Source organism: Nothoprocta perdicaria, unplaced genomic scaffold (assembly GCF_003342845.1).
Source record: "Nothoprocta perdicaria isolate Ctin4 unplaced genomic scaffold, notPer1 scaffold_38, whole genome shotgun sequence".
In the NCBI taxonomy this organism is placed as follows: Eukaryota; Metazoa; Chordata; class Aves; order Tinamiformes; family Tinamidae; genus Nothoprocta; species Nothoprocta perdicaria.
This window is the reverse complement of record NW_020455621.1, coordinates 4,266,222-4,280,587: the sequence shown is the minus strand read 5'-3', so window position 1 is coordinate 4,280,587 and position 14,366 is coordinate 4,266,222. Positions and strand designations below refer to the sequence as shown.

General features: G+C 42.9%; 1 protein-coding gene across 1 annotated transcript in view; it reads right to left on the bottom strand.

Annotated features, from left to right (window-relative positions):
• The window catches only part of UTRN (utrophin), a 344,252-nt gene that overhangs the window by 195,552 nt on the left and 134,334 nt on the right, over positions 1-14,366 (bottom strand). Inside the window, exons 39-46 of the mRNA XM_026044733.1 lie at positions 11,519-11,710; positions 9,357-9,529; positions 6,933-7,083; positions 5,397-5,572; positions 4,101-4,236; positions 3,301-3,450; positions 2,087-2,171; positions 248-453 (exon numbers count right to left, since the gene is read on the bottom strand). Of these exons, the coding sequence (XP_025900518.1) occupies positions 248-453; positions 2,087-2,171; positions 3,301-3,450; positions 4,101-4,236; positions 5,397-5,572; positions 6,933-7,083; positions 9,357-9,529; positions 11,519-11,710 (1,269 nt within the window). The remainder of the gene's footprint in view (positions 1-247; positions 454-2,086; positions 2,172-3,300; positions 3,451-4,100; positions 4,237-5,396; positions 5,573-6,932; positions 7,084-9,356; positions 9,530-11,518; positions 11,711-14,366) is intronic.

Genomic DNA, 14,366 nt, shown 5'->3' with positions numbered 1-14,366 from the left:
GAGAATCAGAATGTCATTTTGAAGTACAARAAAAGSCRGATTTAACTAAAAAACAAAAACAGTAGAGCASAGGGAAGGTCGGGAAAGAGAAAGAAATTCCCTACTAGACAGTATGTTGTACACAAAACTTTGCTGTTACTTCACTATAGCAATGTACCAGATCCCCATTTTCTAACTACTGTATAGTTAAAAGGAGAGGGGGAAAAAAAAAAGTTAATTTGCATAAGGTCTTCTCAAGAACACCCACTTTCATTCGTGAAATGGTCCGACTGATGTCTTCAGCATTTCCCACAGTGACTATGCTCGACTTGAGCATCTGATCAATCAGTATCAGCCAGTCACTCAGCTCGGTTGTAGTTTTATCCAGATCAGCAGGTGCTGAGAGTTCCAAGGCCTGCTGAGCCTGAACAGGAATTTCAAATGAAGAAGATACTAGCACCACCTTTTGGACATCTGTAACAATAAACAAGAGTTTTAAGGTTTTATTTAAGAAGAGGGGAAGAAAAAAAAAAAATCACAGCCGAAGGGGTAACCACAGTATTACAAGAACTACAATTTGGTACATGTATGTGGAAGGGACCTGTAACTCCTAAAATATGCAGCAGCATCTATAGAGCCACCGGGAGCTAAGCCACAAGAAACAGATTCCTTCTACCTCCTTTCCTCTCTCACCCTTTCTTCCTCGCTCTGTCTCATTTCATTTTTTTTTTTTAAGCTAACAATTATTTTACTGCATGACAGAGTCTCTCAAGTAATTTGGATGTAATACAACACAACCAAAAGAAAACACAACTTCCAATAACACAACAGCATTTAAATCCCTGGATTGAAGTTAACCACTATGTGAATGAACAGCAACACCTAATCCCTATCGGGAATACAAAGCCATTATTTCCCYTGAGCTAAGTGTCTAAAATTACCTCTCTCTCCTGCACTGTTTGGTGCAAAGTTTTCCCCAATCCTCAGCCCAGGAGTAGTTTAAGCACAAAGATGCTCCCCAGGCTTTGCAATACCCAGCTGTCTTACAAGAGGCAGAGTCCTGGACGTTCAGCCCAGCTGCATCCACCCCTTCAACTTGRCACTGCCAAGCTTAAGTGAAGCAGCAAGATTTTCTCTAGAAGCTGTTCCTGACAGTGTTCTTGCTCCAAGAAAATGCTAAGTTAAATCAARCTTTTGCACAGACACATTTGCCTCACGCAGTAAAAGATAGTACCTTTACTTAGCAAATAGAYTGCATGAGCAAAAGAAACCAAGCTGAAATAGTTTTAAAAAGCTGTTACTGTAATTTGTCACTGTAAAAATGTAAGGATTTTTCACCTTAAAATTTAATTTGCCACTACCAATTAATAGTTGTTTAAAGTTAGTTTACTTAAGTTCAAGCTATAAATTCTTCTGGGCAAGTGCTGTCCTTTTTTTAACTTGGTTTTCTAAAAAGGACATCTGTGCATCTACTTCTACTATCTGTAACTGGACTGCTTCCAGTTACTTTTGAAAGAACTTACTAGTTTTGGCATCTGATTCCAGGAAAGCTGTCACAAAGACACTACGTTTTGACAAGATTCAGGAAAATAAGTAGCTAGGAGAAAGATTTTTTTTTTTTCTGTGCCCTTTCTGAGCCAGACGATACAGAATGACCTTTTATTTATACAGCACTGCAGAGAATCTGTATGCAGGAGACACTTTACAAACACTTAACTGCAGGAAAAGCCTCAATGAGGTCTCAGCTGCTAAAAACCACGGCCACAAGGCACAGCCCATAGGAAGGCAGGCTCTCTCAAACACAGCTACTCTGGCTTTTATTTTCTGCCTGGTGCAGCAGCAGCTGATCAGGACATCTCAGCTTTACCAAAACACTCCTGCACTTCAAAAACTCAGGAGGAACCCAAAGAGCACCTCAACCCTGTGGTCCCTCTGATTTTTCTCCAGTTACTTGAAGGCAAGTGCAGAAGACACAAATGGGCAACATCTCTTATTTCCACTTTAAGTTCAGGAAAAAAAAAAAAAAAAGAATTAAAAAAGGGGAGTTCCTTTTTGGCTGTCTTTGGACAACCACCAGGACGCAGGATTCACCGTCAGGAGCACTCACCAGAACGCTTCCTGGGCACTGCGAGGTGAGGCTGCTCAACAAGCACCTCCAGCTTCCTCAGTCTGTCGGGCACTTCTTTGAAAACCTACAGTCCAGCAAGGAGAGGAACAAAAACAGTAAGAAACGCTACATTAACAGCAAAAAATAATCATTTACTACATCATTTTAAATATTCTGCATTATGTTTGCTGCAATGGCATTGAAGAGTGTCATTTCACTACCCTCTGATTTCCTACCTAAAACTTAGAGTGAAATAAATGATTTTTTGTAGTTAGGCTGTTGAATTTTTTTTTTTTTTTTTTTTTTTTACTGTCCATGTACTGAAGTCTAATTTGAATGCTTTTTGAAGGTGTACAAGACCCACTCCACATGATTTCTGGTCATCAGGGACAAGGTGGCAGAGAGATAGGGAATTAAATTTAAATAAATAATGTTATCACTAGTCCCTACTGGAGAAGAAAAAAAATCCCTATAACTTTGAAGAGGTAGAGAATAAATATAAAATACAAAGGAATGACTGAATGGGTAAGAAATAAACTTTTCATTCTCTGAATTATCAACAGTTCCTTTTTCTATTTCTTACCTCCCAGAAATCCACACTTTACCCATACCAGTAATATCAAATAATTTCAATCTCTTTTTCATAGGGATCTCCAGGTTCTCCTTGGGAAAAAAAACACTGTTTTCACTCCAACAAGTGAGAGATTTTCTTCTCGCATACTTGTCACTGAGACCAAGGGGTTCAATACAGATTCTGATTTTTACCATTTAAATGCAGGAGGAATTCCAACGAATGGATCACGTATTTTCCTCATGCAACCTTCCCTCACCTTCATTTATTTTCTTTCTTAGCAGTTGCAATCATTCAGTTTTCTTAAAAAGCAAATACTTATTCTGACACACTCAATTTCAAATTATTGTCTTATGGTTTGCCTCAAAAAAAGAAATATTTTCAATCACCTCTTTAAAAGAAAGCTAATATAAAATAAAACACCCAAAGCAGTGGAGAATTCATGCCTATGGATACATTTCCACCAGKATCTTCAAGTGGACACAGGTTAGAAATCCACGCCTGCGGTCACAGTTCCTCAACATGCACAACCACACACGGCTTCCAAGGTATCTTTGGCACGTTGCATCCAGATGGCAAGGAAACCAGCCATTCCAAACACTCTTTTCCAACCATAGGTAGGCACTGCTGCAGACAGACATACCTTATTCCACCTCACATTGAGGGACTGCAGGCTATCAGAAAGCTCGTCCTTTTCCCGAGGGCAGACACTTTTATCCAAAATCACTTCAGGTTCAGTTCTGTTGAGCCAGTCCAGCTTGTCTCCCTGTCCTTCCATCTCTTCATTGAAGACCTAAGGAGAGAGAGAGCCGGGTTTGGGGCTGAAGCTCAAAGCACATGAGCTCAAAGGACAGCACTGCACCCACACCAGGCACCACTTTCCCCACAGTGGCACAAACCATCACGGACTGATGGAAGGTTACATCTCATCTCTAAGATTTCATACAAGGTATCAAAGCGTCCAACAGACAGGACACCAGGTGTTACTCACCCATCTTTAATTAACTTACTTTGCGGGCAATAATTTCTTAATGTTACTGAGAWTTCTAGTATGTTCTACTAAAAGTGCACTGAAAAAGTAACTTTTATTCATATAGTTAGATCTTATTCGCACCATTTTAAAATTAATGGCTTGTCTTCTTACAGTTTCAACAATTTTAAAAATGAGATCAAGTGACAACATGCAAAAGTAAAATTTCAACTTGCTCAATTGGATTGCTAATATATTCATTTCCCTCCTCCTGAAACACAGCCACCATCTTCTGGCCAGATAACAGTTACCAGTCAACCTGACTTCATTACAAGATGCTCCCTGCTCGGGTCTATACTCTCACAGAAGTATTTCAAATAGACRTATTTTTTTCTTGAGTACTTCTCATCGTGAAAATTTTCCTGTCCAACAGTCAAAACACACGTGCACATACACACACTCATCTCTCTTGCCTTTAATTCGCTCAAGTTTTCTTCATGGTTGAACGTAAATCTTGTATCCAAAGCATTTTCTACATTTTCCAGCCAGCAACGCAGCTCAGCAAGCTTCCTCCTGTAGTCTATCAGCTGCTGATTCTCACCTTTCAGCCTTAAAAACAAARCCACAGATCCCACTTACACRTCTGCAGGGAACAGGGTACCCCAGYCCAAACTACTCCCCTCATGACACGAACACATGTTTTCCAGCAACGACAGTATTTAATTCCAGTATTCAAAAAATTCTTGAAGATACATTCTAATTAATACTACGACTTCAAAAAATAGATAACCTTAGCTCAAAAGTATAAACCACACTTTAAAAAGTCTGTAGAAAACATTAAACGAAAGGTCGCTACCGTTTCTTTTAGGCCCTCAGGCCTAATCAATATAAATCACCTACACAGTCACMGTTTGTGAAAACAACAGAAAGGTCCCTAAACTCTGCAAAGGAAATCTTTATATTTCTTAATATAGATGCCCAAAGTAAATTGAGAAAAGCATTACTTCATTTTTCAATTCATTGGAAGACTTAAGGCATAATGACACCAGTAATTCCCCAAAATAACTARTCATTCCAGAGATTTATCATTAAAATTAAGTGGAAATTTTGTATCCTCAGATGCCCTGGAAATTTGYGCATTTATCTAGGACAATCTTTCATGCTGATTTTTTGAAGTAAATTTAAGCCTATTTCACTATGATTTTYATTTTGCTTAGAATTTACCTTGCCAAATGGATAAAATAACGGCTAACGTAGAGCTAAATCTTTTACTTTACAGCATCATTCCTGAATATCCACAGTGAAATAGTTTCAGCCAGTATCTCTGAGACAATGCAAAATTAAAATGCAAAGCCATGTATTTACAGTTGAGCTACTTCAGCCAGAGAAAACACTGTCTCCCCATCCTCTCCATCTCCCCACCAAAAACCAAACCTGGATTGGATTAGCAACGAAGGGACCTTAATAAACAAAAAAAACAAAAAACAGAGAAAAAAAAAGAAAAAGAAAAAACACACATAAAGAAAAGGAGTTTCTGTGTCTCTGTTTTACACATCCAATCCAATGACAGCCTCCCTAAGCCATCGATCACAGGTGGATTGATGAGAAAATGATTCTAGAAGACAGTTCAAAACCAGAGGTCTGAATGTCAGGAAAACACAGATTATTGACAGTGTGCTAGAGCACACACTGGTTCTCTCCGAGTCTTCTAAAGGACACTGTCCTCATCACCGCTGGTCAGACAGGCCCATTTCCAGTTGGCTCCTCACCTCTGCTGTCTCTCCGTGACCTCGGCAGCGATGGCTTTCCAGCGCCTGTTCAAGCCCACGAGCTTCTCGTGCAGGAAGCCCCCGTCCGTGGCAGAGAGCTTCTGTATGATCCCCTCCCCAGTCCTGTTGAGGGCTGAAACGCTGCTCTGGTGGCTGCTCACGCCCTCCTCAAGCTCCTGTTGGAAATACACACACAGTTTTATTACTGACCTAAAGCGACTTTGATCTGTGGCTCATAACACTGAGAGTCACTGCTTGGTGCACATTATTTTGCTAAAAAGGGCACTTAGAGCCATCTTGCCTAAAACTAGATGCAGTTGTTGTCAGTGAAGAGTCTGTTGTTGAATCTAGCTCAGTTTCTTAATGCATGTGGTAAAAGAAGATAATGACACAGAATAGGCTACTGAACACTACTTAGAATCAAAAGAAGTCATTTAAACCATCAGTACTAGAATCCCCACTCGCTTCTTATTTCTTTCCTCTTAATATGAAACGCTTTTTAACACCTGTAGCAGATGGTTTGACTTCTCAACCAGTTCTTCTCATTACACATGTCCCCAACTGTTTCTGCAACTTAGGGTATTTTAGCAAGGATAATAAYGGCTATGCTCTCCTGGTCTCTGAACACCACAGAAAATCCATGAAACTCTAAGGGAAGTCARAACAAATCAGGGCTAAATTTCGAGCATCCTTAATAACTATAAAAAGCTTACACTGTTAGTACAAACTCCTTTGCAACTAGAGGAGAAACAGGATGATTCATGAAAGAAAAACAGAAATACCCTGGAAAAAAAATCCCAGCAGTTCTGACAATGAGATACATTAGGTAGGTCGTATATCTCTTTTGCAATAGATACCTAACACTCATTTCTCGTGTAATAAGAAAAAAAATCCTCATCCTGAAAGTCATGTTCTCATCTCCTTATTTGCAAGACAATGAGGTAGTTTTAGTTAAGCAGAAAAGTCTGCTCTTTCAYAATGTTTATCTAGAAAAGCATGGAGTTAATTTCCAGAACTGAAGTGAGAAAGAATCCAATCTAAAGTCCAAGACAACTATAACTGTGGTGTGTGTGTGTGTCTGGACATCTTCTCTTTTTCCGGATTCCCTAGTCAAGGCATCATGTTGCAAAAATCATTTAAAACAGTCACGTCAGAAATAATCAGGCATGGTTGTTTTCATTTTTTCGTGAGTAGAAAATGAAACAACCTGCTGTATTTCTTAACTGATGAGCACACACATTTTTAAAGCTATAACACTGAAACTTTGAAAGTTACAAAAATGATGCCCAAGTTGGAAGTATGAAATCATCTCAAGCCCGTCCATGCCAGGAGTCATCATTAAACCACAGCAAGCGTTGTGACCTCCCTCAAACCACCCAAAGCGACATTTGCTAAATAAACGTTARATTGCCCCTCTCTGCAGTCCATTGTACAGACTAGTTTCCAGTCGCGGCCTGCGMGTCCACAGAGGGCCGGGGTGCCGCGCGGGGGCCGAGGCTGCCCCCCGCTTGCCCGTTCCCGCTGAGCCGTGCCCACCTGCTGGTGCAAGGCGGCCGCCTCCAGCGCCACGCTGCCGTCGGCGCTGCGGCCGGCGGCCAGGAGCCCTTCGGCCTCGGCCACCCACTGCGAGAGCTCGCTCAGGTCGCAGTGGAACTGCCTCCAYGCCTCAAGCGCCCTGTCGAAGCAGCTGTTGGGAAACAACAACAGACGTTTGCAAAGGCATCCAGGGCAACACGGAGGAGAAGGGAGAATCCGGGCGCTGCAGGGGCCCGACCACTCGCCCCGCCGAGGGAGAGGCTCAAAGCAAAGCCTTGCCTTGCAGGCAAAGCTAAGCCTGGAGCAAAGCGCCCGCCCGACCCGCAGGAGCTGCCAARGGGCCGGAGTCACCCCGACTAACACACCAAGGCAAAACACAGAGGCAGCCCTTGGCAAGCTTTTCCTTCCATCACTAAGCTAACTAAAGCTTGATTAGGCGCAGCAAGATGGTCTGCAGAACCCTCTTCTTTATAATAAAACCGCTAGGATATCAGAGAGTGGGAAATATGAAATATGATTAATTGATCAGGGCTTTTTTTCCCCCCATCCCCCTCCATAAAGCCATGGGCTGCTGCTGCCTGGAATCCAGTAAGTGAGGGTGATTTTGGCTGCATAGAACTGACCGCACTGCCAGTGCACACGCATACGTGGGTCTCACAAAGTTCATCCCACCATTATTTTCCACGCGTTTTGCTATTCTGGCTGTATTTGGAATCACRAGTTAATGTGCACACTAACTTGGAAGGCCATGTTTTCTAGCATGGAAAAAAGTTGAATTACCACAATAAGAGTGCTAAATGGTTGTTATTAACTAGCTAAAGAGACAGCTCCCCACAGCTAACAAGCTAGCAAGAAGAGTAGGTGAATGCTAAGCAAGAAAAGCCCTTCAGGAAGACACCGAGAGCGACTTGTTTCCAATTGCTCATTGCTAACATTATGTCGGCATCACAGAGAAAATGGGACAGATGTCTCGAAGGACACAGGACTCACTCAAGGCAAACACCATGAGAGCTACATCAACTCCAGCAGGGGGATAGCAGCCCATTCCAAATTGCTAAAAAAGTCTTCTTAAAAGACATAGGAAGGCAGGTCTTGYGCTAATCTGAGGGCCTCCACTGATGTAACAAGAGGGAAGATCAAGATTGTACCTGTGACCCATTATTTTTGTCTAAATCCCAACAGAGAGCAGCATTATACTGCAGATATGCAGATGCAATCTGCAATTAGCTGTGTAACATCAAAGTTATCTGAAGCCAAACTTTAAGGAGTTACCACTGAATCTCATTTTCCCCAATAATTAAATTCAGCAAACAGTTTCATTCACATTATGCCTTCGTTTTAACCAAGACTTACCCATATTTCCTGCAAACTTTTTTTTTTGGGGGAGGGTGGTTACTATTATGCACATAGTTCAATTCTAAAGAAGGAGAAATCCTGAAAAAACATGTATTTAAATCCTGCAGACCCAATCTTCTAAGTTTCTGGTCAACTCTGCTTAATTGTTAAAAGTCAATGAGATTTTACTGACATGTAGAAAAGGAAAAAAACAATACATAAAGCTTTTAAGTTACCAAAAAAGGCAAAAAACCAGGCCAAAATGTAGCACGTCTCATACATGAAAAGAAAACAAGGTCGCTGAGCTGCAGACATAAACACAAAAGCAGCAAGTGCCAAGAGCAACCAGCAGCCCCTGCCCGGGCAGCACCTCCAGCAGGCTTGTGAACACCTGCCCATAGCCAGACACAACAGAGAACATCAGCCTGTGTGACAGTCTTCCTAAAAGCATCTCCTCAAAAGATGCTACTAAACGTGTGTGACGACAGATCTGCAGTGCCACAAATGAAGCRAACATGGCCACACATTACAATCTACATGATATTTGCATTAACTATCACTTTTTACCACTACGATTGAAAAGCAAATACTGTAAAAGGTAAATGTAAGCACAGTATGAGCCTTTTGACTTAATTCTAACGTTTGACAACATTTCCTTTTCAGTCATTTACTCATCTACTACTGCTTGCAAAACAAAGTGGCATAGAGCTCATTTTTTAACATTTAAGAAGGTTTCAGATGAAAAGATGTTTTCAGTGGAGAAACATCATCTGTATAGGGCTGCGTTAAAAATTAATGCACCATTTAGCTCAGTTTTCTTTTACTTTTGGGCATAAGTGAAATTGCAGCTTTTGAGACTCTGGCGAAAAAGAAATTTTGTGTTTTATAAAATGACAAAATAAAGCAATTGGCTTCATGAAAGCACCCACACTAGAACCTGCATGCTGCCTGTTTCAACATTCACTGACATACGAAATGCTATTCCCAAACTCCAAAACTACATCGTTTGGATACCTCTGTAAAACATTTATGTTCAAGTACATAAAGCAGCTACCCCTTGGTCACACAGACCAGAAATCCTCCACTTACCACTTACGATCATTGTACATCCTATTAATTCTGTCCCATTCGGCATTCAGCTGGGTGAGAGCATCTCCTATTTGGATGGCCTCGGGTCCAGACGCTTCCAATATAACGTCAGGCTGCCTCTCGTGTATGACCGCAATCTGATCCCCAAGTCTGTCCAAAATATCCTTTATGTTCTACAAGTACAGCAGGGACACAAGCCATTAGTAAAGTCAGCACCAGCAGGAAAAAAAGAAGCCAAATAATCCATCTGAAAAATACTGTTCCAAAATCAGTATCCACAGTAAGGCTGTGACACAAGCACCACTGGTTGATAGATGTAATTAACTTAACACTGCAGCATAATAGGCCTTCAAACCTTCTAACCTACTAAAACAAAAACACCTGTGCTGTGATGGCATTTCACATTCTTTCCTTACTTACAAATATGAGTCGCAAGATGTTTSATATTGTTGTTTACATGAACTCTCATATACACAGAACTAAAAAAGGAAAAGCTACACAGTCGTAGTTTAAATGACAATGTATGAGACAAATGACAAGCCAAGCAACCTGCCTCAAACCCGGCTGAACCACGGCGTGGCGATACCTTGCTAGAAACCAGACAGCATTTTGGAAACACCTTAGCAGAGAGAACAATCATTCCATGGTGCCAAGAGTGACATTTATTACATTTTCGAATCTAAAACCTCACCACTTCTAAATATTCTGTGTTCTGCTATTTTCTTTTTTTCTGAAAGTGTTTCCATATCACTAAAATTTTGAAATTTTGGTGAGTTTCAAGACCTGCACCAAAATGAAATCTTTAAATCCCAGCTTAGTATAACCACTCCTAATTGCACTTAGGGTAGCACATTAGCAGAGCAAACAGGGAAGAGAATCTCATCAGCTAAAGAGGCAAATCACTCTGGCAAAGGCTGGCACCATTTCTCTATTTCCTTTCAGAGACGATGTGAAAAGCCAAACATTCAATATAACTGTTTCATGGTCATGTCCAAATACAAAATGCAAATGTTCTCTCCTGTTCCTGAGCTAKTAAACAGTAAGAGCTCCAGAAAACGCTTGGCAGGTAGCCCATGGGGAGCCTGCAAGTGGAAGGGTGCCAAGGGTGCTAACTGCTGCTCTTCCTTTCCTTCAGTGGCCTCCACAACCACTTGCTAAGGGGTTACCCAGTATCAGGGCACCCAAGGCAGCAGGGGTGCCTTGCAGCCTGCAGGAGGGCAGGCTGAGGAAGAGGAGGAAACSAGAAGGAAGAATAAGGTACGAGGGCAGCATATTGAGAGCACAAGGGCACCAGAAGGTCTGCATGGAGCACTGGTGGGAAGAGAACGGTGTCAAATTCTGAAGGAGGTTTAAAGGGCACATAGAGTGGGTACAGAACCAGCTGAGCTCGCTCTGGGTGACAGGTAAAGTGTCACCAGCCCCAGCGCAAAAAGCCCAAAACCCCAATTGTGCTTCCCAGCGCACAAGGGGATATTCACACCGCCTCATGAAATATCCAGCTTAAATGGATGCTTCCTGTGCTCCTTGTGCCTGCAGTCAGCTCCAGGACTCAGGCTTTGGCATCTTTAACTCACTTATGAGCAGGAGTCACAGTTTTTAAAAGTACTTTTGTGATTCTGTGATTTCCTTTGGAAGTGCAAATTCTCAACAACTTCCTCATAGCTGATCATGTGAGCAGGTGCACAGACTTGGAATGAGGAGTAGTGGCAGCTCAAAATTAGTGTTTTGCTAATAAGAGCCAAACGAGCACTCTTGTCTTGGGGCCTTATTCAGTATGAAATTAACCTCAAGAATAGCCCTTTCTGCCTCTACCAGGTGAGCAACTGTTTGAATACAGCACAAAGAAGCAGTTATTAAAGGGACCAGCAAGGAGCATGTGGAGCTCACCTTTAATGCTCACATATAAAACACACAACCTATACAATGAAAACATTTCTATACATTCTATAGACATATAACATTTCTATAACATTCTCTCATTTCTATAATGAGAGACAAACCCTCCACCACTACATTACATAATTCTTAATGTATACTGATCTGACACATGTCGAGTGAAAAAGCAGCTACTCCTAACAGTTCTTGGGGAGACTTCTGTTTGATCAGCTTGGTTCTGCTCGTCCCTCCTCCCCTCCCAACCTCACGCTGAGAGCAGGCAGTACCTTCAGTGCATCCTCCTGAGTTGAGAAGTCCTCATAGATGCCAGTGTTCAGCTCCGGGGCGTTCAGCAACAGCTCAGCATCAGCCATGGCCAGCAGGACCTTGTTGATCTCAACCAAGTACTCGGCTGAAAAAGGCAAGGCCCGAACCCCAGGAGCGAAGTGGCCTGTTGCCCGTTGCTGCACAGGGATGGGCTACAGAAACAGGAAATTCACTTCATATCTCAAAGCACAAATCAGTTTAAGGAGAAAAATAGCCTAAATCAAAAGGCTGTATTCTGAATAAGTGCTTTTCTACATTATAAGACAAATTGGTTTGACTGAAAAGCCTTTCTTTTATTTAATTTCAGAAAGCCCCAAGACCTACAAAGCACCAGGCTGGTCCTATATTGACATTTAAAAAAAAAAAAAAAAGGTATAAAACACTACCTAAAATGCTTCAAAATATCTTTGGGGAGTGGGAAGGATGTTGACTGCTTTGGTTCCTCTCATCTTGATTCTTAGTGTTTTACAGAAGTATCACTCGATGGGACTTGTATCTGCTGTTGCCATCAAATGCCTTTGGCTGCTTCCTTGGTCACAAAGACCTCCTGCAAGTTATCAGTTCAGCAAAGCAAACTCATTCACTTTCCATGTTCTCCTCAGCAGCCATCCCCACCCCCACTTCCCAAACCATTTTTAAAATTAATTAAGGCTCCATTGATATTAAAATACTCATTTTCCAGTAGTAAGAGATACTAACTCCTTCAGATCTTAGCAATCATTATCTAGCCAAGTACCACTCAGCAGATAAGAAAGCAAGGACAGCAAATTTAACGCAGCTTTTCTTACAACGCGCTAGATCTGAGCACTGCACTCCGTGTCTTCAGAAGCTTCCTTAAAAAGCAGCAGTATTGGTGCCTTTTGCCTAGCAGAGGCAGCAGGTGCTCCACATACTGAGCYCAGATTCCTGCTGAAACAGTTTCTTGTCCGACAGGATCCCGGTACCATTCTTGGAAACCTCACAGTTCTTAAAAAGGAAACCCAGTGCCAGCCATGGAAGAATTCACTGAGTTGCTGTCTCGTACACAACCACTTTGAGTTTGCAGCAAGACAGAGGAATAGAGGGGTTCTGCTTTTTGCATGATTTAAAAGCCATGGCTGACAAGATAGGTAAGATAAATCACCTGTTCAGGGTGTAAATAACCTAGTGCAATCTACTGGGAATTACTCCAGGYTGGGCACACACGTAGCCAGTTAGCACAACTGGCAACTAGGAAAATACTAAGCCCTTCTAACAAGGCTGTTTGGAGGCACCTGTCTTTATCTTTATCCTTCATGTCGTTCTGAGCATTTCAAGTATGTCATTCACATTATCTGGAACCTAAATACACCGCTCATGCGGTTCAAAAGCAAAAAGGACTGCAGCAAAAAGCATGTCAGCTGATTTCAGCACTCAGGAACTGATCTCATGCACCGAGTGCTCCTAAGGATGTTTTAATTTAAGAGCACACAGTCATCTCCCAGAAACTGACCCTGGGGATCCAGCTGTACTTCCAACAAGACCTTTACCACAAAATACGCCGCGATCGAGTCATTCACTGCGCACCGAAATAATGATCTACACGCAAATACCAAACACCTTAAAATAAGCAGCATTAACTTCTGATTCAATGCCACTACGATAAGCAAGTTGCAATAAAAAACATCCACTACCACATATGCTTTAGTCAGGAGTCCAGAACGTGCTCCCTGATGCCCTCCAGGCAAATATTTTCTTGAAATGTTGTATATGTTTTGCCAGCTGCCTTCACTGAAGCAGAGACCAAAAGGCCAAGGCTTTGCTGTGACTGCCCCGTGGCCACAGAGGCTCTGGTCCCCAGGACAAGAGGAAAGTGCAGGAAACTGAACACATCTTCTCCCCTGCAGCGCAGACAGCGCTGGACACAGCTGGGTTACAACAAACTCTTTACATCTGTTGCAGCTCAGCAGTTTGCTCTGTTTGCACAAAGTGCTGTTTTCCAACACTCCACCACGCCAGAAGGCCCATTTGCACACAGAGAGCAGTCCAAAAGCTGGACTTCACCCAAATAAAAGCTCCCTGGAGTTACTTTATCACTCTGTTTCACACACACTGCTTCCCCAAACAAAACTCCCACGAGGTTCCAACAGCATGTGCTAGCGGGCAGCACACTGCGCTTCCACGCGCTGAAATCCTGATGCTTCTCCTGAAGCTCTCCGCTTTCCCCCGGCACCGCGCCGGGCCCGGATGCTGCTCCGCAAAGCAGCGGGARGCTCCCTGCTGCCCTGCAGCATCACAGCATGGTTGAGGTTGGAAGGGACCTCTAGGGATCATCCAGTCCAAGCCTGATCATGCTCCAGCAGGGACACCCAGAGCACGGGGCACAGGCGGCATCCAGGCGGGTTTGGAAGAWCTCCAGAGAAGGAGACTCCACAGCCTCCCTGGGCAGCCTGTGCCAGGGCTCTGGCACCCTCACAGGAAAGAAGTTCCTCCTCACATGGAGATGGAACTGCYTGCGTTTCAACTTACACCCATTGCCCCTTGTCCTGTCACTGGCCACAGGTGCCGTTTCCTCCTTCCGCAGCCGCTCTTCCCGATGCGAACACACCACTGCCTCACTGCAGGTTTCACTGCAGCTGAGTTTTAGGTGTTCGGCTCTTCCCAGCCTTCCACTGCGGGCCAGCAGCTTCTGAAAAGCAGCCTGAATGTCACTGGTTCCTGGAGGAGCAGGAACCTGTGGCTCAGCTGCGTCTCATGCACACACCTGAATCTCACAGAGCTGGCCACCTTCCAAGCCACACCAGCATGTGCTCCGGGCCTTCTCTAGCAGCCAMAAATAAAGGAGTTAAT